This window comes from Lepidochelys kempii, chromosome 4, assembly GCF_965140265.1.
Source record: "Lepidochelys kempii isolate rLepKem1 chromosome 4, rLepKem1.hap2, whole genome shotgun sequence".
In the NCBI taxonomy this organism is placed as follows: domain Eukaryota; kingdom Metazoa; phylum Chordata; order Testudines; family Cheloniidae; genus Lepidochelys; species Lepidochelys kempii.
Genome location: NC_133259.1, coordinates 98,799,443 through 98,826,886, shown reverse-complemented (window position 1 = coordinate 98,826,886; position 27,444 = coordinate 98,799,443). Strand labels below are relative to the sequence as shown.

The following is a 27,444-nucleotide window of genomic DNA, read 5'->3' as shown; positions in this document are numbered from 1 at the left end:
TTGTTTCCATATTAATAGAATGAAAGAAAATTAAGATATGTATCACCAGAATTTGAAAAATATAATTGCTCAATAATCTAGGAATCACTTTGATTATATTAATTCTTCTCCACAAAGCTATATTGACTTCTCATTTTAAAAGGTATCCTTTGCTTTAGTCTCCCCAGTTGTCTTTCATCAGGTTTTCCAAACCTTTAAGATTTATGCCCATTCACATTTCAGCCTAAAATCTTTTAGACCTATATTTCAAGTGAGCACCAAGAGAACCCATATGCACACTTTCTTATACCTTTTTATTGCTGATGTTTTAGAATGTAAACAGAGCATAGGGTATACATTTACATATTATGCACACAAAAAGGAAGTTAAAAGAATATTTTCAAGGTTTAAAAGTCAAGCATTCAAAAGTTAGGAAATACCAGAATAAAGGCTACCTATGCAACATTAAATCACCCCCATAGCATGTATGCATTATGATGCCATCTTTAACTGATCACACACTCACTCCCCTCCAAAAAGGATCCCACATTCAAAGGACAAAAGGGACCTGCTCTGAGAATAAATCAGGGTTGAGTAGTAAAGGAGATGATTGTTTCCGGGACCCCTGCTTTATTTGTTGCAGAAGGTGGAAGGTGCGCAGTGAATGAGAGAGAGGATGGCAGGAAGAGAAAGAATCGACTGATGGTTTAGGCAGGTGAACGCTGCCCTGGGAAACTGGATTTGATCCCTCTCTCTGCAGCAGTTCACATAGCTTGCTGGGCAAGTCACTTGCGCCACGTTTTTCTGGGTGCCGGACTTGAGGCCAATTGCAGAAGCACGAAGCACTCACAACTGCAACTACACGCTTGGGAACTCTGCTCTGACTATATTAAATGCTACAGAATAGTACGTTCTTCAACCTCAGGTCCTGGGTTCTTACCTTGGGCACCCAAAACTAGTAGATACTTTTGATCTTTATGTCTCTGTGCCTCAATTCATCATCTGCAAAATGGGGACAAAAAAATCTACTCATCTCACAGGGGTGCTGTGAAAAATAAATTAATGTTTGTGAAGCAGATACTATAAGGATGATGCCATAGAAAAGCCAATGATGAAATTAATAATTCTGCCTTCAGAGCAGGGACTGAACAGTGGACACTAAATCACATCTGGGGTTCCACATTGAAGAATAAGGATAAAAAAATGCTGAACAGCTGCTCACTAAGTAATCAACATCCATCCTGTGTCCTGAAAGGGCCAGGATTCTTGTAGGAAAAAATAGTATGTGAGCATGTAATTAAAGACAATCATAAACGCATAAAGGTATCAAACTAAGGGTGCATAGGCATTTCCTAACGTCTGAATGCTTGGTTTTACAACCTTAATAATGTTCTTTTAATGTAGTTTGTGTGAGAGATTTCCTACGTTTTAAAAAAAGCAAACGGGAAGAAAAAAAAAATTCCATCATATTGACACCCACATGGGTCATTACCAGGGTTCGAACCTTCACATCCACCAAACAGACCTCCACAACTTGAGCTAACAGAGTAACTGATAGGCATAGGGAGTTGTAATTCTCTATGTAGACCAGCACTAGATGATGAGAGACGGTGCCAAAGACAAACAAATATTTGCTGAGAACAGAAGAATAGTGAGTATCAGGATTCTTGGGTTCCAAGAATGACCCTAAACACACATGACTATGTTGTACACAACTACAGTCATTTGTCTCACTTATTTTTAAGATAGGTTTCAGAGTAACAGCCGTGTTAGTCTGTATTCGCAAAAAGGAAAGGAGTACTTGTGGCACCTTAGAGACTAACCAATTTATTTGAGCATAAGCTTTCGTGAGCTACAGCTCACTTCATCGGATGCATACTGTGGAAACGGCAGAAGACATTATATACACAGAGACCATGAAACATACACATTGTAAGGAGAGTGGTCAGTTTGGATGAGCTATTACCAGCAGGAGAGTGAGTTTCTGTGTGTATGGGGGTGGGGGGTGAGAAAACCTGGATTTGTGCTGGAAATGGCCCACCTTGATTATCATGCACATTGTAGGGAGAGTGGTCACTTTGGATAAGCTATTACCAGCAGGAGAGTGAGTTTGTGTGGGGGGGGCGAAGGGTGAGAAAACCTGGATTTGTGCTGGAAATGGCCCAACTTGATCATCATACACATTGTAAGGAGAGTGATCACTTTAGATAAGCTATTACCAGCAGGAGAGTGGGGTGGGAGGAGGTATTGTTTCATGGTCTCTGTGTATATAATGTCTTCTGCAGTTTCCACAGTATGCATCCGATGAAGTGAGCTGTAGCTCACAAAAGCTTATGCTCAAATAAATTGGTTAGTCTCTAAGGTGCCACAAGTACTCCTTTTATTTTTAAGATGCTACTCAGGTGAATTTCATTAGCTTATTAGCTTACACCCAAGATATTCAACAATTAACTTCAACCCAGTCTGTCTACTAGAAAAGAGTAACCCATCAAAACCAACATTTAACAAGATCCTGAATCACTGTGGAAACAGACAACTTAATAAAGCAATGTGGAGAAAGTTAGATGATAGCCTCTCTTGGAACCTTCTCTAAAGTGGGGACAGGGGAAAACATGACAAAGCATATAAGATCCATTAACAAATAAACGCATCTATGATTATCTCTGAGAAGCATTTTAATAGTTGTAGTTTTGATTCTTGGGGGATGAGATGGTGTAGCTCTTGTTTCAGTGTAGTCTAATACTACGAAGTAAAAAAGAAAATTTGAGATCCAGTCTAATAATGATTACTAAGAGCCATAGAAATTTACTATCCCTGCAACCCAAACACACACCGCTTTTGGTGGAACAACAACCTTGCTCAGTTTCTGTCACCACACTTGGGCATGATAAAATTAAGAAGTGTTATAATAACGAAAGAAATCTGATGAGGCCAAAAGAAATCTGATGAGGTTCAACAAGGACAACTGCAGAGTCCTGGGATCCCATGTACTGCTACAGACTAGGGACCGAATGCCTCAGCAGCAGTTCTGCAGAAAGGGATCTAGGGGTTACAGTGGAAGAGAAGCTGGATATGAGTCAATAGTGTGCCCTTGTTGCCAAGAAGGCTAACAGCATTTTGGGCTGTGTAAGTAGGGGCATTGCCAGCAGATCGAGGGATGTGATCATTTCCCTCTATTCGACATTGGTGAGGCCTCATCTGGAGTATTGTGTCCAGTTTTGGGCCCCAAACTACAAGAAGGGTTGGAAAAATTGGAAAGAGTCCAGCAGAGGGCAACAAAAATCATTAGATGGCTGGAGCACATGACTTATGAGGAGAGGCTGAGGGAACTGGGATTGTTTAGTCTGCAGAAGAGAAGAATGAGGGGGGATTTGATAGCTGCTTTCAACTACCTGAAAGGGGGTTCCAAAGAGGATGGATTTAGACTGTTCTCAGGGTACCAGATGACAGAACAAGAAGTAATGATCTCAAGTTGCAGTGGGGGAGGTTTAGGTTGGATGTTAGGAAAAACTTTTTCACTAGGAGGAATGGGTTACCTTGGGAGGTGGTGGAAGGCTCCTTCTTTAGAGGTTTTCAAGGTCAGGCTTGACAAAGCCCTAGCTGGGATAATTATTTGGGGATTGGTCCTGCTTTGAGCATGGGGTTGGACTAGATGACCTCCTGAGGTCCCTTCCAACCCTGATATTCTATGAAAGGCCTTCAAGCTGTGATGCAGCAATTACTAATCATGCATTTATTACATGAAGCTGTTTATACAGGTAGCAAAGAGTCTTGACAAAAGCGAATATGAGGAGGAGACAATGGTACAGTAGTTTAACAATGGCCGTTAATTTCTCTTTTGTACATATGCTGTTTAAGTAAGCACTGTATGAAATGCAAATACTCATATAATAAGCAGTGGTGTGGTAGTCTCTCTCTCAAAGCAATCAGAAACTATTAGTAAAATATTAAGTTTGGGGTTAAAGAAAAGTGGTCCTGGGATCGACTGATTTTTTCTGGAAAGTCCTCAAGGGACACGATCCTGCTTTGTACTTCAGTGATGAGTTAGACTGAAGGGGTAGTTGCTAATAACTATAAATAGTAGCTGCCCAAACATTCCAGCCATACTTGCTCTCTACCACTTCTCTCTCTCTGCCAGGCACCAGGAAAGCAAAACAGCCTAACACCATCTGGGTGCAGACTGATGACACCGCAGACCAAACCCAGTTTTACATAAATGGTGAACCGGGGGGGGGGGGAGGAGACACGACCACATATATCCTTGTGGCACCCTGCATGACAGAAACATTGGCGCAGATGAACAATTCCAATTTGTACAATTACTGTAATTCCCTTCCAGACGGGCTTCCTCACACCATGTGGCATGTTCTGAATTCAGCAACACATTAGCTAATAGGCATGAGCTACTGTGATCATATTATGCCTGTCCTGTGTTCTTTCCATTTGGCTGCCTGTAGAGCCATGAAATGATATTAAGATGATCCAGCAAGTTAAACAAAATTTTTGTGTTTAAAAATATAAAAAGCCTTTAACAGAGAAAGCCCAGGATATATTCAAAACATTCAACATTTGGCTCAGCCCAAAGGGTGTTCACTCTGACACCATCCACTGTGTAAGAAATCTCGTCATCATGTATCAGGTCACAGATAGCTAACACAGGTCTTATGATGGGGAACTTGCTCCCATTTAACATCCATCTCAGCTCCTCACATTCCACTTTAAATATTTTCCCCCCAAAGAGCGATTTTATTATGACCACTCTAACACTTAACTAATATCTGGAAATTCATTTATTATCTCTGCCATTCGGTTTTACCTTGTATTAAGGCTCTTCCATCTGTTTCTTGATTATTTTTATGTCACATATAGTTTCCATCTTGAAGTGTTCAGTATCCTGAACTCCTTGGCGTGCAAGGGAATTTACAAATATAATTGTTACTATTAAAATTTCAAGTAGTCATCTGGACTTCTTGAGAACAGAAGCTAAGATCGAACCCAGAATTCTGCATCCATATTTATCAAGCCAGTTTTCTTGAGACCACTTTTAAAAGTTATCAAGCTTTAACATGATTTTCTAAGTTCTGATATGTGTGTAGTAATGTTTTGTTGCTGAAGTTTTAAAGGATTTTATTTTGCCTGCCTTGCTCAAGCAAAACTGCTAGAGAAGTCAGTGAAAGCACTGAGTAAGTGCCTGGGGTACATCTACACGGAGAAAAACAAATAAAACAAAACACCCATAGCAACTAGTCTAAGAGCCTAGGTCAACTGACTCAGGCTCACGGGACTTATGCTGAAGAGCTAAATATAGCAAACCAGACATTCCTGCTTGGGTTAGAGACTGAAGTCTAAAACTTAGCGATGGGGTGGGTTTCAGAGCCCAGCTCCCAGCCCAAGCAAGAATGTTTACCCTCCTATATTTAGCCCCATAGCCCGAGTCCCATGAGCCTGAGTCAATTGATGCAGTCTCTGAGACTACTTGCTGCCGCAGTTTTTTGTTTTGTGCTGTGTAGACGTACCCTAACAGATCTAGACTGTGGATCATGCAAAGCTAGTGCCCCTCCTCTCTAGAACTCCTTCCATGGTAGTTGTTGGATGTAATGCAAGACTCAGTGATAGGCCCAAAGGAAGGTAGAGTTCCTGCTTCCACAATAAATTATTGAATTGTTAAACCAATAAGCCAAAAGCTATTTGTACCAAAAATAGTCACCCCAGTGAGTTGGAATTTTGTTTAGAAAGCACAGTGCTTTTACTTATTTCTTAAAGGCAGAGAGGTTTAAAAAAATTTAGTACCCATTTTCTACACATAAAAGTAATTCTATAGTCAAATCATTTTTTCTTTTGCTTTGGCAAGAAGAAAATGTATTAGTTTCATAGTTCACAAATAAAAAATGGATATTTTTTTCCTTCATTAAACGGGCTGGCAACACTTCTCAATTGAGTGGATTTCCCCAAGTTTTATTTATCTCCAAATAGTATATGAGATTCCAAATATTTACAAAGTAGGCATAAAAATAAGTAACAGTACTGAGTTTGAACTTTTCTTTTCACGAACATCGCATCTACATACATCTTTTTATTGACCTACTTTTAATGGCAAGTACTATCCAAATAGGATTAAAGATAAAAAGTATATATATTTTCATGGAAGTGTGCAGGTCAGCAACAAACAAGCCTTATTATAGAAGTGCACTAGTGACTGTTTAAGTAAGAATTGGGTCTAGGATACCCCATTTGACAGGGCTTTAAAACCTCTCCAAATTAAAAAAAAAAAAAAAAAAAAACCACAGACCTGTTATAAGAATCAAAAAATGAAAAGTTGCACTTTAGATGGAGTTTTTGAATGTAGTTCGATGAAAGTAGGGAATGCCCACAGAGGTCAAAAAAATACTCTGGGGGCAGGGGGGAACTATTGCTGAGATGTTGGTGGTTTGAGTCTTACATTTTTTTCAAAACGCTTTCCAGCAGACATAAACCACTAGCGTATCACATCACACATGCGATTTCAGAAAACCTTGCTAAGTGCAGGTGCTTTTGAAATCTCATTTACTAATGGAACGTATTTTGTGCATGCACGCACCTGGACCTCTTCCAGCAAAGAGGATTATTAACCAAAACTAGCAATGCTGATTTCAGGGTCCTATGTCCGGGCTGCAGAAGAGGAGACATCTTTTTTGTATCCTTGTGTTTTTATGCCATAGTCAATAGCCTCAGATATAATGACCATGATTGATCTCCTCTGAAATATATGGTGGAAATTATGTCTGCCTACATTTTAATATTCTCATCAAATCATAAAATATGGCAAATTATCTTCCTTTTTTACGTGTATTTGCCTACTTGATGGGTAACAATAGCTTTACATGAATAATTTTTATGTTTTCTCTATGTCAGCAAACTCATAGTTCAATTTTATTTCCTGTAGTGTAGCAAGCAGAAGTGGTGCACAGAGTTCCTCTTCAGAAAGAGAGGTAGACTGTTCGGGTATTGCATAATCTGTAAGGTGGAAGACAAATCAAATGCTATTCTTTGCCACAATGAAGAAGTTAAAAACAAGTCAGAGACAATGAGAAGATGAAAACTGGCTTAGACAATCAACACAACTATCTGGACAGTTAAATGAGATAATAGAAGTTTCCTTCCTTTTCAAAAAGTATTTCTTTCAAATATTTCAGACTTGCTGCTGGGACTCTTCACCAGCATTAAATTAATCTCCAGACCAGAGATAAAGTTCCCACACATTTTAGTTCAGCATCATAGACAGAGGAAATACTGAAAAACTAAGACCACCTTCAAAACAGGAAAATTATAATCCACACTTTAAAGCCTGAGTCTTTGCCAAAACAACAGGAAGGGAGTTAGGAAAACTAATAAGAACATAAGAATGGCCATACTGGGTCAGACCAATGGTCAATCTAGCCCCATATCCTGTCTTCCAAGAACGGCCAATACCAGGTGCTTCAGAGTTCCTTCAGAGCTCTTGGGTGAATACCATCTGGTCCTAAGGACTTTTACTGTTTAATTAATCAGTTTGTTCCAAAACCACCTCTAATGACCTCTCAATCTGGGACAGTTCCTCAGATTTGTCACCTAAAAAGAATGGCTCAGGTTTGGGAAAATCTCTCACATCATCAGCCATGAAGACTGATGCAAAGAATTCATTTAGTTTGTCCGCAATGGCCTTATCGTCCTTGAGTGCTCCTGGAGCAGTGGCACCAGTGACTGTTTAGCAGGCTTCCTGCTTCGCTTCTGATGTACTTAAAAAAAAAAAAAAAAAAATTGCTGTTTCTTTTTGAGTCTTTGACTAATTGCTCTTCAAATTTCTTTTCTCGCCTGTCTAATTATACTTTTACACTTGACTTGTGAGAGTTTATTCTCCTTTCTAATTTTCCTCTATAGGATTTAATTTCTAATTTTTAAAGGATGTCTTTTTGCCTCTAACTGGTTCTTTTACTTTGTTGGTTAGCCACGGTGGCACTTTCTTGGTCCTCTATTATGTTTTTGTTTGTTTGTTTTAAATTGGCGTGTACGTTAAATTGGGGTGTAATTTGAGCCTCTATTATTGTGGTTTTTAACAGTTTCTATGCAGTTTGCAGGGATTTCACTTTGGGGACTGTACCTTTTAATTTCTGTTTAACTAGCTTCCTCATTTTTGTGTAGTTCCCCTTTCTGAAATTAAAGGCTACAGTGTTGGGCTTCTTTGGTATTTTCTCCCCTACAGGGATATTATTTTTTTTATTTTGGTCACGATTAGCAAGCGGTTCAGCTATATTAGCAGCTATTGGCATTCTTTAGCTCAGTCCAGGTTGAACTAGAAGAGTGAGTGGGGAAAAGGGAATTTCTGAAAAGACAGTGTCTAATAAACCCTCTTTTAAGTATTCAGTGACTGCGGGCTCTGTCCACAGATGCATAGCTGATAGCGTGTACCATAAAAGACTGCAGGGAATACCAAAAGGTAGCTTTGCAAAGTTTATCTACATATTCTACTCCAGTCCAGCCCAGGAAGGGACTAGGGCTCTAGTAAAGTGGCCGCACCAAGACACACTAAACAGAGAACTTCTATGGCCTCATAAGTCTCCTGAACCTCTAGAGATGCCTCTTTGAACTCAAAATGATTTTAAAAGGGGAATCCATTACCCTGAAGATTTTTGATCTAAGTACACTGGATAGCCCTTCTGAGAATCAAGTTAGATAACAGACCAATTATTATATTAAAAGTATATTGTGATTCTTCAAAAAGATTGGAAAATATGTTGGTTCGCACTTTTCATCCGAACTGCTCTCTGATAGTTTATGAGATTACATGTAAAAGAGTAAAGCATAATGCAAGTTTCTCAAATCTAAGTGATTTACCATTAAGCTATTTATTGCTTTACCACATAATATAAAGTTTTGATTTATACCCAGCACATTATGGGTTCATATAATTTTAGTAAAATGTCACCGTTTCCCTCCTATATATTCTATTTTCCATGGGTTCATAAAAGCACAATTATTTGCTCTTAGAATAAACATATATTCTCATAGTGGAAGTGATTTTTAAAATTTCGAAGTTATTGTTGTCTTAACAATCAAGTTTGACCAAAAAGTGGAAGGAAATGAATAACTTCCATATTAGAACACCTAATATCAAGAATTTGCAGTGAAAAAAAAATCCAAAAATAAAATATGGGTCCAATGCTGAAACAGGCCAACCTCAAAACTTCAGGACTGGACCTTAAATTAATGCAGCATTACTGAACTGAATCAATTGTGCTGCAGTTGATGGACCAATATTTTTGTGACTGCTTTCCTTAAAATCGCCAAAGGATATTAATTACACATCATCAACTCATTTCAACCCAAGTCAAATGAGGTATATGACTATAATAGTTTACCCAATTAAAAATAAAAAAAAATCAGACATGGGGAAATTGAAAATTGAACTCATTAATTTCCTGCTGAGGACAAATAAGATAAAATATCCAACGGAAAATATATATATGCAGTACATATAAATAAGCTTACTCCTGAAGTATGAGATGGTAGTCCCTTTATTTTTAAATATTAAAACATTTATAAATATCAAACTAGCAAGACATTTTTTCCAAAATCTACTGTGGGAAGCTAGTTGGTAATTGGAATTGAACAATCTAATTAAACATTAAATGAAGTAGTATTTTTTTTTTTTTGGTTCTACCTTTATCTGCTACTAATTTCATGGAGCTCTCTGACTTGTCATTTTATGAATAGGGACACAGGAAAGATTTGGAGAACCCAGGATAAGCTACAGAACTGTGACCCCTTCAAAGCATAACCATTCTACCCGTCTCCTACTTCCTTTCACTTCTCAACTCTTTCTCCCAATCTGCTTTCACAAAGGAGGATGGGAATCAAAAACTTGCTTTGAATTTTCGAAAAGACAAGAGAAGTTGCCAATGTTAACCCTGCTTCGGTGCATACAGTATGTGGTATTTTTTAATCTCACAGATTCCTTTAAGAGCATTAATACTAACTGTTTAATGTAGTAAATGGAAGTGTAGCTTTTGCATTTTGCAACTTTTCAAATTTACCACCTGACACAAAGTGGCCAATGTTGGTATGGTGGGTCCCACACTTTTCTTGGCAGGGGGCTAGAATGCCACCCCTTGCCCCTGGGGCATAGAGAGCCCCGGTAGGGACCTGGAAAGGTGGTGGAGGAGGGAAGCAGGGAAGGGTTCTGGGTTTGCTCCTCACTCTAAGCCCCAGCCCCTCTCAACCCCTGCGGGTTTCTTACCCTCTTCCCCCTTGTGTAGGGTTACCCTCGGTCCTTGATGCTGGGGGAGGAAGGAAGGTGGGTGGGTGTATTAGGTTCCTGACAGGGCCTCAATTGGCTACAGGTGCTCCAATTCAGCTGTAGTAACCTTCCCTAGTCTACAGGGAACAATGCCTTAATTAGCCTAGGGCTTATATATCTCCCCTTGACCACTCTCCCACTGCTCCCTGGCCTACCTGTACCACACACCTTAATATTTATTAACGTGGGTAGGTAAACAATTTTAATGCACTTGACATTGTTTTGAAAATATACCGTTCAGTATTTATGCCAACATAGTTCATGGTACTTTACACAACAGAGTGATTTAATAAACTAATAGTCTACAATGCCAAGTTGCTGTCAGCAACAGCCAAATGATAAAGTCTTCTGTTTTGATTTAGAGACAAATGGTGGCATCACCCTGATATCTCTGGATACCAAACAGAATGAGTTAAACAAAGCAACAACTCTCCTGCGTGTCACAGTTAGGTACTATACAAAAGATTATGATCATGACCTCTTTTAGGGCTTGGGGTAGAACAGATCACCATGTTAGACAGACAAGCTAGACCAAAACTGAAGGTTTTATAGATCAAAAAGATCACCTTAAAGAGATTATCTTGCAAGTGGAGATGCTGAGCCAGAATTAGAGTTATATGACTGGTATTCAGAATCCCAGCAACAGCATTTTGTAGCAACTGGCAGGGAGAGGTTTACAAAAAAAAAAAAAGTGTTACAATGATAGAGAACTGGAAAGAAATTCTTCAGTATCAGGAAGACTTGACAGATGCAGTCTGTAAACACAGTCAAGGGGCAGGCAATATATTTTGCACAGCAGGGTCTTGTCATTGCAAATGCTGAGCTGACCTAGAATCTAGGCATGAAATCCTGGCCCCACTGAAGTCAGTGGCAAACCCCCCCCCCCCCCCCCCCACACACACACATCCTACAAAACTCCATTCAGGCTGCATTGTGCATACACGAACTTTGTAGAGCCTCAAGCCTTCACAATCAGAAGGGCAAGCATTTAATACAGAAACAGCACAAGGCCTATTAGGGTTAATTTTTAAGTAAATCTCCATGCACTAGTATCTATAAATCTGCAGATGACAGAACTGTACAACTAAAACACTTGAATAGCTAGCACCAAAGAGTTATACAGAACTGTGTTGTGATAACATCTTCTGGTTTTGTGGCAAAGATGTACCCTATTAACCTTTTATTTTTTCTCCCTCTAAATTCCAGTAGCGTTCCCCCTGCATGTATGAGAAGACATATTTCTCATGTTCTATACCTTGGTATGGACCTAAGAAAGAAAATGAATAGTATAATGAATACTCAACAATAGAGTTTGTGCTAATTTAACATTAGCATTTAGCAGCAAGAACTCCAGTGAAGCCATTCAGGTTTCATACAATTTATTTCTGTAAGTTTTTTCCATTCATGGTTGGTTGCTAGTGCCAGCTATAAACACACACAATTTCTTTTTAAGATCATCCTGATATAATATTTGAAAGGCTGGTGTATTGGACATTATTAATAGATGCCAATAGTGAAAATGGACTAAGCAAGTAGGCGGGCCATATACTACAATATTTGTCCCTTTACTCAATTAATTTTAAGAGGAAGAGGGGAAATCAGAAGTTTGGAAAACAATGGAAAGACGACAGATTAGCCAGAAAAGCAATTTATCAGAATTAGAGTTAAAAATGTATACCACAGATGTAACCTACCTAACAGGCACTTGGCATTGGCCACTGTCGGAAGACAGGATACTGGGCTAGATGGACCTTTGGTCTGACCCAGTAAGGCCATTCTTATGTTCTCATCAGGGTAAGTTACTGTCCTTACTAAGAGCCATAACATCCCTTTGCATATGAAGACATGCAGAAGAGAATAAAACACAGCTAAAATTGTGACCTCTCCTAGGTACTAGGTTTTTTTTTCCCTTACAGAAGCATAGCGACACCAATATGTGAAAAAATATTGGGTAGTCTGACTCTCATGCCTCTGTGGTCTGTGCTATTCTGTGCACCAGCAGTATGGCTGGCTACCACTGGTTTCTCCCTCTCTTCATGTGTGCGCTCACACAAATGTAATGCTGCTTCAAGTGGCATTAAAAACTTTGCATATGTTTCTGCCAGTTATACTAACTGAACAGGGAAAGATGTGCCAGAGTAGCTTTCAACTACTCCCCTTTCCTGACTTTTTCCTCAGGGTGTATTTTTATCTCAATCATGAATTCACCACCATGGTGCAACTATTTCCATCTCACCATTTGGAAGCACCTCTCATGGCTGTTTAGGTCAAATTAAAGACAATAGAACCTATTTTGCCACAATCTCATCAGTACTGAGCCACAGCCACTGAAGAACAATCCTTATTTAAAATATCCTGAGCTCTACGCTTAAAGTTGTAATGCTCTAATTACGCAATGGCATTAAATAATGGATGATCCTTTGATCCTTAAAAGGGTTGATTATAGGATAAAATATCAAAAGGCAAAAAGGCATCATCATGACTATAATTAATTAGCTAATCATTGCATTCTTTAGGTTAAAATAAAAAAAAAAATCAAAAAAAATCTATAGCCACTTTTACTTTACATTCTCCGGAATTATAAAGTACAACTGGCTACGCAAGCTAAAGGATAAAACACACAAGTGATGAATGCTAGAGAAAGCACTACATTATGAGCAAAATATTAAGAGAGACATTTAATATAAGTAATAGTGGTAGCACAGCAGTGGTTCATGAGGCAATCGTTCAGTTTGAGCTGATAAAGTTCAAGAACGTTGCCGTAGCAGTTTACTAGCAAGAGCCCTGGATTATTGCTGAGAAAGCACAGTATGGTGCTCCCTTTATTGTTAGTATGCTGTATATCTTAACTATCCCCTTCACAAGCCCTGAGAGTGCTTTATTTATTTAGCATGAAGTTTGGATATTGGACGAAACATCCACTGTAGAAAATAAGGCATAAGAATTATATACGGTAAGTTATCAACTGGAACAGCATCTTACCATATAAAATACATGGCACTAAAAAGCCAGCAGTTACAATCAATCAAAGGATCATGTATAGAAGTTCAAAAGATAAAAACACCACATCCCTTAAATCATTCAGTGATTAAATCCCTTAAATCCCACATCCCTTAAATCATTCAGTGATTCAGTTCATAGTAGTTTAAATAAATAAAATTCCAAAGATCTTCCTCAAAGTAGACTAACTCTTATCTGATAGAAACTCAAATGGCCTAGTCTTTAAGGCATTTCAGGAAAAGGATCATCTTTTTTCCCTGTTGCTTTCCCATCAGTTCAACAACAGCACCACCAATCTTAAAAAAATGGTTACTAGATAATTAATGGGAGTATGAAGAGCTTGGTGTAAGCTCAAAAGCTTGTCTCTATCACCAACAGAAGTTGGTCCAATAAAAGATAATACCTCACCAACTTTGTGTCTCTAATGGATGTGTCAGAACTGAGTAAAAAAGCAAAATTCTAGTCAAGCAATCGGGTTACCAACACTACAACTTACAGGAGACTGACATTACAAACACGGATTTAAGCCATCCTAAAGCATCAAGCACAACACCAATTTGTGCATGAATGGTTTTAAAATAGAAATGGAAATTTCAGTAAGTTATGGGCTGAGTAAATTGATTCTGTATGTTCTATTTTTCACTTTTGCTCCACTCAGGAAGTTTAAGAAATCCACACTACATACGCAGTCTAAGAAACTGATGGTTTCATAGTAGCAGTATATCACTGCCAGAAGCTCCAGCTAAACCGATCACTTTTTAACTAGAAATAGACCTGAGAAATGAAGTTCTGATCTCAGTCTGAAGTTCACAAAGTTCATGATGGCTATGTTAGGATCCGGCATTTTGGCTCAGACTGTTCTCTACTTTTAAAAACAAGGAAAAATCCTGTAAAGTGCCACTGGACTTTTCTCTATCAAGTTTAACAGAGATCAATAAATCAATGAGATCTACTCTCATTTCAAGATAGTAAGATGTCTAAATAGCTTCTTTTAGCTCTGCAGTTATAATAAACCCCTGTAAGTCACTGTGGGTGTAGTTCTAGTATGGATGTGAATTCCAATATGACTAGGATACGAGGACACCCCTGAGAGTATTTGCCTGGTAATTACTGGGTAAAATACGGTCTCTTTAAAAGAGAGAGATTTTTAGAACACTAGAGCACTCTACTGGTTTCAAAGCTGTATTATTTATTTTCCTCTTCAATTAAATGCTGCAAGAAAAGTAATCAGAATCACTTGGGTTTGAACCTCAAATTGAATCAGAATGGAAGGATTACCTGTAAAGGAAGAAGTACAAAAAAAGAAAAAAAGTAGTACGTTTAAAAAGGGAAGCCGTCCTTCGTGATTTCCAAATAGCAAAGAAAAATTAGAGTAGAGGGACAGTCTTTCAAAGCAACTACAAAAGACTTCCTTCACATAAAATTCTTAATAACTAAAATGACTGAAATAGGCCATATGCCCATCCTGTTTTTGCACTGCATATTTCCCAAGCTTTTTCCTAATTCTGGACTCATGAATACTAGCATGCACGTGACAGATTGAGGACATTTGCTTCTGTGTTAAACTGTGTCATTTTGTTTTGTAAATCCCATTTGGTTTCAGGGGCTCTACTTCATATTGCAGCTTCCTTTGTGGATTAGAGCGTCCATTTTGCAGCAGGGGCTTGAGGCCTAGTGGAAGAAAGACTATGGCTGAGAAGCTATGACGCAACCACAGTGTTCAATGACACTCTCCTACTGGAGCAACAGGTTTGCTATCAGTAAGGCCAATAACTTGTAATGACTCTACCCAGAAGCCAACTGGGGGAGGGAGTAAGTGCCCAGAACCACTGGGCTGAAGCACATGGGCAAAAGGGGGACAGAGACTGTTTTTAAAAGAGAGAAGCTTCCATTCACCACCACATGCAAGCACAGCAGGCTAAGGAGCAAAAAGGCAGGAATGGCTGCCTAGTGACTATGGACACTGATGAAATCCAAGATTCACAGGAGGGGTCAGGGGGAGACTATACAGGACTGTTTGTTGTTTTTCAACAATCTGTATGTTTTAGTGCTGTTTAAGAGAGAGTTACTGGGGTTGAGCAGTTCCCTTGCTAGGCCAGTATTCTTTGCTTTTCTGTCCCAGAGTCCCTGAAAGCTTTAATTGCAAAGCTCAGAGCACCCAAAGTGATACGGAACTCAGAGTCTGTATAAGCAGCTTGGGACTAAGGCAAGTTGTTGTACTGGTTCTAAGGTGGATAAGCTGTGGGGGGGTTCACTGCCCAAGGTTGTCAAATGCAGGGTCTGCACCTGGGATTATGCCTGAGAGACCCAGAGCTAGGAACAGTGACAAATCACTACCCAGATTCCGGGGCTTAGAAGCACATGGAATCCAGCATTTAGATCCAACTCAGCAGATTGGCGTCCTGTCAGAGGAGGATTGAGTCAGCTTGTGACACCAAGGAATTCAAGATGAAGATAGCCATGTTCCATCCACACCATTTAAACTTCTTCTAGTTAAGTTGTTTATTTTCCTTATTCTTATATATGATGCACTATATTCATGGAATCCCCTCTCTCTCTCTCCATTCCTTAAAACAATTTCCTTCCCTGTGATGCCAGAGAGGAAACTGTCTTGCCACTGACAAATATAAGAAACAGCACAACAACTTGTTTTCACACTATTTCAAATGACTTGTGGCTGATGGGAAGAAAGAAAAGAAAAAGAAAAGAAAAAGAAAAGATTGAATAAGTAAGTGAAGGAAGGGCGGCGGCCAGCATGTCCCTTGGCCTGCGCTGCTTCCTGCACGGCCCATTGGCCTGGAGTGGCGAACCGTGGCCAGTGGGAGCCACAAATCGGCCGAACCTGCAGACACAGCAGGTAAACAAACCGATCTGGCGCACCAGGGGCTTTCCCTGAACAAGCGGCGGACCAGCTTTGAGAACCACGGAGCTAGCGCATGAATCAAAAATAATGGGGAGAAAAATGTTTTCTGAAAATACATTCTCAATATTCTACATAAATTTAACAGAGAGTCTGGGGGCTTTGTATATTCTCCTACCCTTAATAGAAAACTACTGAAAAACAAGTTGTAGAAGGGGGATCAAACCAGGACTCCAATGCTGCTGGCATAATCAACAGCAGATGCAAACAGGTTACAACACCTTGGACCAGATTTTCAAAAGAGCTCAGCAACCAAGAGCTTCCACTGTTCTCAGTGTGAGCCACTGAGTCCTGAACACTTTCAAAAATCTGACCCAAATTGTGGGGGCTGCACCATTGTCAAAGTCTAGCCTCAAATTTGTACACTTTGCCTTTGTAAATGTATCAGCAGCTTTGTGCTTGAAAGTTAGATACTTTTTAAAAAGTTGGCTGTGTTTCTTTACTAAAAACATCTCGGTTCCAAATAAAAGGCAGAGCTACAGTCACAAGCATTTTGAAAACCACTTAACAGTTTATCCTGGAGGTATACATGCTGATGGCTCTAAACTTCCATTTGTTCCTTATTTCAATGTAGTGATGGCTTATCCTCACTTTTCACTTAAAAGCTTGAGGGAAGAGGCTAATAGAACACCAGTGCCACTCACTCGGAAAGACGTGCCCCCAACACTATCTGGATAACAAAACAGGATATTACGTTGGGGACAATACAGTAGGTATAGTGGGCAAAGTGCTACAAAAGTGTATGTATTTGACTGAAAACTGGAGTATGAAAAAATATAGTTTCTCAACAGCTGATGTTACAGCTTTAGCTAAAGACATTGCTTGGACTATTACCTTTGTAGACTCATGAGAAACCCCAGTCCTGCAACTTGTTTCATTCAGGCAAATCCCATACCCACATGGAACCACCCTGAAGATCATGGATATAAAAAAAGTTGCAGGATTGGGACCTAAAAGTATCTTTTCTGCTGGGTGAAATGAAGACAATCAAGATGAAATACATTTCCATTGCTTCTTGGTAGACTTTTTGTATTTAAAAGACCACTGGCCTTAACCTTTTTTTAAATAAACATATCAAGTTACAGGCACCTAACTAGCTACTGTGGTCATGACTGAATCATGATCGAGGCCCTAAATGCCCCACAGGCCAGCTAACAAGACTCTTTTCTCTTCAGTGCACCCTTTAGGACAAACCTTCCCTCTAGTGAAAATAAATACCAAATTAAAAATAAGATGTGGCTGAGATAATGAGTGGTTGCTACAACATGGTTTAGCACTGGGATAAGCCTAGTAAGGAAATGGTAAAAACAAATGAACTGGACCACAATTTGTGCCCAAATCAATTAGTTTTGATAGACAACCACACAAAATGCACCTGGTGAGTCTCAGACCTCCTTACATACACACCCCCTCAAGCGCTGCACATGCGTCTAGAGAAGGAAATTCCTTCTCAACCCTCAGTGGGCAGCCATATCCTGGGAAAGAATGGTGGGACCTAATCCCAAACATGTGATAGGTCCCAGCACAAACCTAGGTAGCTTCACAGAGGAGAAGGCAAATTGAAGGCAATGAGGGTACATTACAGACTGGCCAACCTTATTGAATGTCCCAATTCCTATTTGAAACATGGAAGCTTGAGTGGAAAAACAGATTTTAACTGGTAAAAGAGCAGGTATTGAATCACTCTCAAGTCTTTGCATACGAGGCTTGCTCTGACACCATCTGGGTTACCATGCATTCCCAAGGTGAAAGGGCGGGGGTGGAGGGATTGAAAGATTACAAAAGAGACTGTGACAGTACAAAAGGCATCACCCTGACATTAGGAGCTGAAGGGAGAAAGGGAAAAAAGCCAAAACAACAACAACAACAAAAACCTGTTTGTCTGTGTTTCCCCCTTCCCCTTGGGACTTTCCTAACAATTCCAGCTAGCAAGAGCTCTGTGTGACACGGGAACTCCATTTTTCCTTACTAATATTATGCTAGGAAATATTTGTGGATTATCACTGGATTTTATGAACAGAATTAAAGTGTCAAGTTAGTACTCTGTTATTTTATATTGTTTATTTAATATTTTGTAGTGCACCATGAGCAACATTGATGAAGTCAAACTTCTTAAAATACAGACATTTCTTTAAAATTTAGCAGAGATACTATTTAAATACTACAGATAATCAAAAGGACATACTATTCATACTGTACTGTTTTAAAGTCCGAATAACTAAGCCATTGTATACAATACATCCTCAGTCTTTATGATTAATCTACATGTGTATCTTGTAAGCAATATATTAAATTAATCCCATCTCTCCCACAGACCTATAAAGATATCTGGAGCTTATCACTAGTTTGTTTTTCCCTGTTGTACAATGGAGGTGGTGACACACATTTTGCTTTTAAAAGCCCTTTTATAATGACAACAATGAAGCGTGATAACAAAGAGCTAAAATGTGACCATCTAAAAGTGGCATAATTTTCTAACTCACTAGTTTAATCATTTTTACAAGCATTATTTCACAAAAATGTATGACAAAATTTACCTTTTCATTTTTGCAGAGCCACACATTGTTCCCCAGAAGTAAAGTAAAGATTTTGGCTTTGTATCCTTTTAGTTCAAGGTATCCACTTTTCTCAGGAGTGACAGCAGGTCGAGTTTGAGAGGTATTGGACTGTGATTTCAAGGCACTGAGCATTGTATTAATCCAGTCAATCCTTTCATCTAAGGAAAAGGAAAAGGAAATTAGACAAGTGCAGCAGGTTCCTGGAACGCTGCAGCTTCCCCACTGTCCTCACATATATGCCCATGAAGGTGCTCCAGTACTTTTGACTAAGCTACTGTGTTGCACAGAAAATATCATGCCAGATCAGACCAGCAGTCCATCTAACCTGGTATTCTGTCTTTGGCAATGGTCTATATTAGACGATTGAGAGATAAGCGCTAGAATCACTATTCTAGACAATTCTAGGACAGAGGGGAAGTTTTTTCTAACCCTATTAGACAGTGATTGGCATGAAGGTGGGGGGTTTTTTGGGGGGGGGGCGGGTTAGGGGGGGGAGGGAGAGAGATTTCCTATTTTAACTGTAGATATTTCCATAAGGGAAGGGAATGAAAAAGAATAAGCATGAACATATATCAGGTAAAGACTTAAGACAGAATCTACACTTCAGTAACTCCCATTGTCAACATGCAACTTCTCCAAGAATACAATACTTTATCACCTAAATTTTCAAATGTGACTATACAGTGGTGTTGTAGCTGTGTTGTTCTCTGGATATTAGCAAGACAAGGCAGATGAGGTAATCTCTTTTACTACGAAAAGAAAAGGAGTACTTGTGGCACGTTAGAGACTAACGCATTTATTTGAGCATAAGCTTTCGTGAGCTACAGCTCACTTCATCGGATGATACTGTAGCTCACGAAAGCTTATGCTCAACTAAATGTGTTAGTCTCTAACGTGCCACAAGTACTCCTTCTCTTTTTGCGAATACAGACTAACATGGCTGCTACTCTGAAACCTGTCTTTTACTACAGTGTTTCTCAACAGCCAGTCCATGGACTGGTGCCAGTCCCTGAGATCTCCCTGACACAGGGAGGCAGCAAGCCAGTCCCTTGTATCAAAAGCTTGAGAAACTCTTCTTGACTGGAAAAGCCTGAAGAAAAGCTCTGCCTAAGATTGACACGTCTTGCATGTCAACACAGGTTGGACCAATAGAAGATATTATCTCACCCACATCATCTCTCAAACACGACTAGTGATTTTTGGGTGCCCAGCTTGAAACAACTTAAAAGGGCCTGATTTCCTGGAAGTGCTGAGAATCCAAACTATGGAAATATGGTCAAGTTCAACACCCAAAAACTGGGGCATTCAAAATCAGCAGGAATTTCTGAAAATTTAGACCTATATAATACTGATAATATAGCAAATGTTTCTATGCAAAAATATTTTGCAGTTTACAATCTATTTCATTAAGGTATAGCTCATTAAAGTCTGCATTATCCAAGGCATTTAGGAAATGCCTGTTTGAATACCCTTTACATGCAGTATTACGGTAACAGCTTACAAAGCTGCAAAAGCAAGTATTTGAAGTAATAAAATTCTACTCAGTCGTTTACTCATCCATTCTGTCCAGTTATTGCACAGGACCAAGATCAAGATATATGTTAATGGTGAATATTATGAGAGTTATTATTAGACTTGCCCCCACTTGTGGCAGGACTATGATAAAAGCTTTAACTCCACTTGCTTTGGGAGATTTAATTCAGAGAATAAGATATGAAACAGTAGGAAACTGATTAATTTTTTTTTCCAGAAAAAAATTCAGAGTTGAATTTTCAATTTATTTAACCAACTCTAATATGTTACAGCACCTAAAAATGTGTTGTAAGTCTAGATTACAGGCAAACAGACATTGTCCGTATCCCAAAGAATGCAAAGAGAGGGTGACAAAATAACAGGATGCAGATATTGGAGGAAGAACAAGGATTACAGCAAAAAGATAAGCAAAAAGTTGTTACTCAGCAAAAGGTATGTGCACAGCAAGGTAGAGCATGAATGTCTGTTCAACTCCATTCTTATGGACATCATCTTAGAAAGGGGTGTCATGAGGGATCTTAAAGAAGAGAGAACAGCAGCTTGACAGATCACCTCAGGAAAGGCGTTTCAAGCATATCTCTTAGAGTGGATGGTTCAAAAGATCAATGGGTGCATAAAAAAAGTATTTCAACATGTAGGTCATTGATGGAGCTGAGTTAATATAAAAAAGTTCTCCACAAACATTGTTAAATTCTAATCAAATCATATGCAGATTTCAAAATAGATTGGGACATTGTTTATTAACATAACTGTGGATACGTCTACATTGCAGCTGGGAGCGCGCGTCCCAGCACAAGTAGACAGATATGCGCTAGTTGTACTCGAGCTAGCACGTTTAACATAGCGTAGCTGGAGGTAGCATGGGTGGCAGGTCGAGCTGCCATCCAAGTACCAACCTGCCTGGACCTCTGGCATACTTGGACAGCAAGCCCAAGCCGCTGCCCACGTTACACCCAGCCACACAGCTATTTGGAGCACGCTAGCTCAAGCAAAGCTAGTGCATCTGTCTAACAGTGCACTGCAGAGTACATTTGCCATGTGAGACAGTTGTCTTAAACCTCCTATCCCAGTACGAAGACAGTTAAGTCTTCACAATTAATACTGCTCACATACAAACTTTGTGCATCTGGGACAAGAAAAAAAATGAATGCAAAGTCTACTGTACGCAGCTCACAAAATTTATTTCACGGTTAATCTCTCCTCCCCTCATTTTTAAATCCAGTTTTCTTCTTTCCCCCAAAAAGCATGGGATCCATGTCTGCCAGAGCATAATACTTCTGTGGAAAACAGGTAAGCAAAATATTTTAAAATACGCTCAATGCCCTGTGCCTACTTACGTCTTCATAGAGTAACTCTTAGGAGCATTTTCTGAACCTCCCTGAGGACTTGTCTACCCACCTAACTTTAACTAAAGTGAAGCAAAACCTGTGTAGACAAGCCATAAGAGAATCAGAGAATTGTGATTTATTTAGGCCCCCCTTCTGTTTATCAAGCTTTATCGTCTACCAATCCAGAAACAACAACATGTGACTTTGGTGACCAAAAAGAAAGCACATTCATGCTTTGATATTCTTACAGTGAAGAGTTAACAAGCAAGACTCAGACTGAAATATATTGGAAAAATCCTGCTCTTGAATGCTTTATGCAAAGCCACAAATGGCAGGAACCCTTGGAAATATCCCCTGAATATTTTTCAGCCATGAACAAATTCACGCAAGTTGTGATTGGTTCAAGAACAGTTTGTGCATACACAGGAAAGGTAAATTGGGTGTATAAATTACTGAATACTTCAAATGGCTCTAGTTATTGGTACGTACCATATTATTTGTCCCAAACCTACTTAGAACAGTAAATCAACAGCTGCCTAAGCTGGCTGTTCTGTCAAGGGAGAACTGCACATTTAAGAAAAATACAATTTGTAACCCATATAAAAGGTTTGTCATAGGGCACACAGAGGAACACTTTAAAAAGCTTGTAAATAAAAATTAATAGTTGATGCTGTTTTTTCATTATCCAAAGGCATTGGTACATAAAGCAGATTATGGCCCTACAAAGTTTCATGTTACAATGAAAATATTTTTGAGCAACAGTTAAAAAACCAAAAAACATCTTTTTAAAAAAATTGCAGACCTATTTTTAAGCCAGCCAACAATGTAAAAATGCCTGAAATGATTTGAGCCAAACCTGGTAAGGATTTTTTTCCACAGGCTGGGATACTGCACTCAAAATTATAGCCTACAGCAAATGTTTATAGCCAAGCCATAACCCCATAAAAATCGGAGTTGATAATGGAAATGCTGACAGGCTTTTAACTATACTGGTGCCAGTGTACACTGCTGTGAATAAATAAATAAATATATTCTAATTAATATTCCATTTTTATGGAATGGCCCAACTTGATTATCATACACATTGTAAGGAGAGCGATCACTTTAGATAAGCTATTACCAGCAGGAGAGTGGGGTGGGAGGAGGTATTGTTTCATGGTCTCTGTGTATATAATGTCTTCTGCAGTTTCCACAGTATGCATCCGATGAAGTGAGCTGTAGCTCACGAAAGCTTATGCTCAATAAATTGATTAGTCTCTAAGGTGCCACAAGTACTCCTTTTCTTTTTGCGAATACAGACTAACACGGCTGTTACTCTGAAACCTGTCAAGCTATACACACTTTTTGGTAATGATTTTGCATAATACTCTACAGGTTGATGATAAAAAAAAAAAATCTACAAGAAATTACTATGGCCTCTAGTTTAAATTTAACCTTATTCACTATCAAAAAACGCTCATTGGAAACACTGCACATTTGACATTAAATATAATCTACCAGAAAACCCAAGCCAGATTTCTTCGATCTCCACATCCAAGCCATCAACTTCACTTTGCTCTTTGTCATTTTTATACTGAACACTCACTCAGAACAGATGTCTGAGAGTACAGGGATTGTAAGTAGCTCTAATAAATGTTAAAGAATACCCAGAAAAATTTTGCTTTATGCCATCTCAAAAAAAAAAAAAAATACACACACACACACACACACACAACCTGCTGGAAAATACCCTTTATTTTTTTCTAACCAATACAGTACTTTAAACTGGGATTTCTATAAATTAAGTCCCTCAAACAATATAAAACAATCTGCATGTTCCAGCAGATGTGATTAAAGCACAAATTTGCTTTAAGAAAGTAGGCCTTTAATACAGACAGTTTGGGCTATGGGAAAGGCACTTGGTTCTAGTGAATGAAAAATTCAGGCTAAGACAACCTCTGTCAAATAGTCCTCGGGCTGAACTGCACAGAGGACTCAAAGACTTGGCCTTTAGACTAACTTTGGAATCATAAGACTGTAGTTGGGAGGTAACCTATCCATGGGGTATGGAATAAAGTTCTGTCACAAAAACCTACAACATATGAGCCCAAGATAGCTGGATCCCAGTGATCTTGCTGGAAGTGTGATAACATGCATACAAAAACACTGATTTTAGGAATGTTATTTACCTATAGCCACCAATACTATCTGCTAGCAATTGGTATTTAAATATGTGCTCTGCTTACCTTCCTTTTCAACTCGGAAGACAAAAGTCCTATGAGCTGTGACAACTTCAAATTTATTTTCCCCATGGATTCTGACTGTAGCGATCGCAGAGAGCAGGATTATTCCCTTAGAGTAAATTTCCTATATCAAAAACAATTGAAATAGTTACTATGACTTCATAAAATTGTAGGTAGTTCAACTCAGATGTATGCCATTATGCTTGTTAAGTTCACATATTAATTCAGTCTACTGCATTATTGATAAGTCATATTGATTACCAAAGAACTTCTGCCCCCTCAGAATTTGCTACATAACACCAATTTCACCCTTAGGTCGCTACCCTCACCTGCCCCCTTCTCAGAAGGAATCTGACTCCATGCAGGTACATTATCCAATATACAGTAAAACCACATTTTATGAACTCCAATTACATGAAACTCTGTATTCCAAAATGCCACTGGCAGCCTGACAGTAGACAACTGTAATTTACCCTAGTTTTACCAGTCTTGCCTATCCCTGCAACTTCAGGAAACATCAGCTACACAGATAAACATGACTCACTGAACAGTGTCAGGGAACTTTTTCAGCAGCCGTCAGCTTTCTCCCCAGATGTCATAACACCAGGAAAGTATTTTCCACATAGTTGGTCAGTGAGAACAGGAGATGCATAGATTTTACCTTTAGCCTGGGATTGGAATGGAGACAGAGATAGGAGGCACCATACCGCAGAATAGTAACAAAAGAACGAAGAACAGGGAATCTCCCTGCAAGCTCAGATATTCTCTTCTCAATAACATGGCAAAATGTCTGGGATTCCTAATACTTCTGATTTGGTGGGGGTGGAAGTCTCTGGCTCCAAAACGGCCCAAAATAGAGGTGGGGGAGGGAGAAAGCCTACCACAGTTTAGCATGACTTTAAAACAAAACAAAAAACCCCTAATCAAACAGCTCAAGCCATCCCTTACACCAATGGGACCATGGAGCACAGGTATTCAAGTTCCAATATGTGTGTGTGAGAGAGAGAGAGACACAGAGAGAGAGCAAATGCAGGAAAACCAGATAGGATAGTTGTATCTAGAACAGGCATGGGCAAACTTTCTGGCCCGAGGGACACATCTGGGAATAGAAATTGTATGGTGGGCCATGAATGCTTACAAAATTGGGGTTGGGGTGTTGGAGAGGGTGAAGGCTCTGGTTGGGGATGCGGGCTCTGGGGTGGGGCCAGAAATGAGGAGTTCAGGGTGCAGAAGGGGGCTCTGGGCTGAGGTGGGGGAGTGGGATGCGGGGGGAGGGTGGATGCAGACTGGAGATGAGGGGGTTGGGGTATAAGAGGGGTTCAGAGGGCAGGAGAGGGATCAGAGCTGAGGCAGGGTGTTGAGGTGTGGGGTGAGGCTCAGGGGTGCAGGCTTCGGGTGGTGCTTATCTCAAGCGGCTCCTGGAAGTAGTGGCATGTCCCTTCCCTGTTGGAGTGCTGGAGGGGGCCATTGGAGTGCACAGGACCCAGAGGGGGGCCATGCCGCATCTTCTGGGAGCCTTGTGGAGCAGCCTCCAACCCTGCTCCCTAGATGGAGTGCCGGAGCGGGGCCATGCTGCTGCTTCCGCAAGCCACGTGGAACAGCCCCTGCTCCCCATCTGGAGCGGGGCAAGCCCCAGACCCTGCTCCCTAGCGGGAGCTTGAAGGCTGGCTTAAAATGGCTGGCAGGCCGCATCCAGCCTGCGGGCCGTAGTTTGCCCACCCTGATCTAGAATGGACTTCTGCAAACCAGCTTAGCTTCAGAGCTTGGGTCTTTTTGAACCTCACTATGCTTGGGTCAGCCTGCCTTCTGATTAGAACCCAAATATGCTACTGGGATTTAGCAAGTGAGAAAGCAACATATTTCTGACTGGAAAGGGTTCAATCACTTTCCCCCAAAAAATCCTAGTTACAATAATTTTCCACCTAGATCTTTTTATAATAAAATTATCCTCTATGTCTGTACTCAATGTATCATTTTTAAGGTTAAATGCTGAGCGCCCACTGAATAGATTTTCTATTTATTCACTGTATTACTGATCTAGGTAAAGACATCCTATCACTGTATTACTGATCTAGGTAAAGACATCCTACATGTCTCACATTTTTCCCTTTTAAATACATATATATTCAATTAAAGCTGTTTGGACAATTGCAATATAGCGAAAATATAATGATGCAATAAAAATGATGCATTTTATTTCAAGCGAACACTTCTACAACTATGTGAAGAACGCCTGTTTTTGTAATTTAATCTTAGTGTGTCAGCACAATGAAATAAAGAAAAACATATCAGTAAGGCTATATTCTCTTTGAAAAGGGATGTTAACACAGTAGATATTCATTTGTCAGAAAAAATTGGGAGCAGCATTAAAGGTATTTTTACCTTTCACAAAATAGAACCATAAGGTAACAAATTCCAATAGCAGATACCCTTTCTAAAGGCACTCAGATATAATTATCTTCTGGTGTTTGCAGGCATCTACTGGCTATGTTGGGTACTGTTGCAGCATTACTCTATCAGATTGCTAATACAACCAACAACTATTCTTATTTCATAGTATTTGCTAAACTAACAAAACAATACACCTCTTTTCTTTGTACTCTGTTTCTCTCCTCTCCCCGACAGGTAACACATTTTGGACATAGGGACCAAGAAACACAAAATGCATTTTGCCAAAATTGAAAATGTACACCTCTTCAGGGCAGAGAACAGACCTGGAAAATTTTAATGAAGGTCACATTTAGGAACTTCTAAGGAACTTGGAACAGGAATTTATAAATGGAAAGACTTTGGTAACCCTAGTTACCAGAACTGGTGCTTTAGCTATGACTAGCTACACAGCTGCTGTAAGACTATGTGTTTTTTACTGGCAGATTAGAGATTAGAGACATCTATTCCTATTGACTTGGGGACTGAAAGTTCTTGCACTTGGTCTAAATACAAGAAAAGACAGGCTGATGATGGAAAGAGTTCTGCAAAAAAAAAAAAGTAGAAATTACTAAAATGTTACATTTCCTCTCACCACTGCAGCTCACAGTTAAAACCATCCCCTCCAACTAGCCATAAAATAAAATAAAAATATTCATCTCATCCTTTATGTTTACGTTAGTTATTTTGTTGGTAACCTTAGATGCGTGTTATAAGCCGTCCTACGTGGGAGACTCTCTGCCCCCATGTTCCATGCTGCCAGAATTGCAATCAACAATGGCTCTCATACTACAGCCCCCTCAAAAAAAAAAAAAAAAAACAAAGGAGGGAAGTGGTAGAATGTTCTCCATCACCAGCCTTCTACTTTGGAATGTTTCCCCTCCTTTATCTAAAAGAGTCCAGGTCTTTTGACAGACGGAGCATACGACAAGGAGCGTCTATTTACTCAGACTTTTAGGGTATATCTACACTGCAACGTAAACCCAGATTCAGGTTTGAGCCCAACCCCCCTACCATCCGCACGTCTGATTCAGCTCAGCAAGTACTCAGGACTAAGGGCTTAGGCCCCTGCTGGGAGGTGGGTCTGAGTCCAAGGCCTGCTGAGACTTGGGTCCCAGCCCTATCACTTTACAGCAAAGGCATAGCTCAAGCCTCAGAACCAAAT

General features: G+C 39.6%; 1 protein-coding gene across 4 annotated transcripts in view; it reads right to left on the bottom strand.

Moving 5' to 3' along the window:
- The window catches only part of ARAP2 (ArfGAP with RhoGAP domain, ankyrin repeat and PH domain 2), a 196,616-nt gene that overhangs the window by 117,478 nt on the left and 51,694 nt on the right, over positions 1-27,444 (bottom strand). For all 4 annotated transcript variants that reach the window (XM_073342319.1, XM_073342320.1, XM_073342322.1 and 1 more), the window contains exons 8-9: positions 23,856-23,976; positions 18,749-18,927 (exon numbers count right to left, since the gene is read on the bottom strand). In XM_073342319.1, the coding sequence (XP_073198420.1) occupies positions 18,749-18,927; positions 23,856-23,976 (300 nt within the window). The remainder of the gene's footprint in view (positions 1-18,748; positions 18,928-23,855; positions 23,977-27,444) is intronic.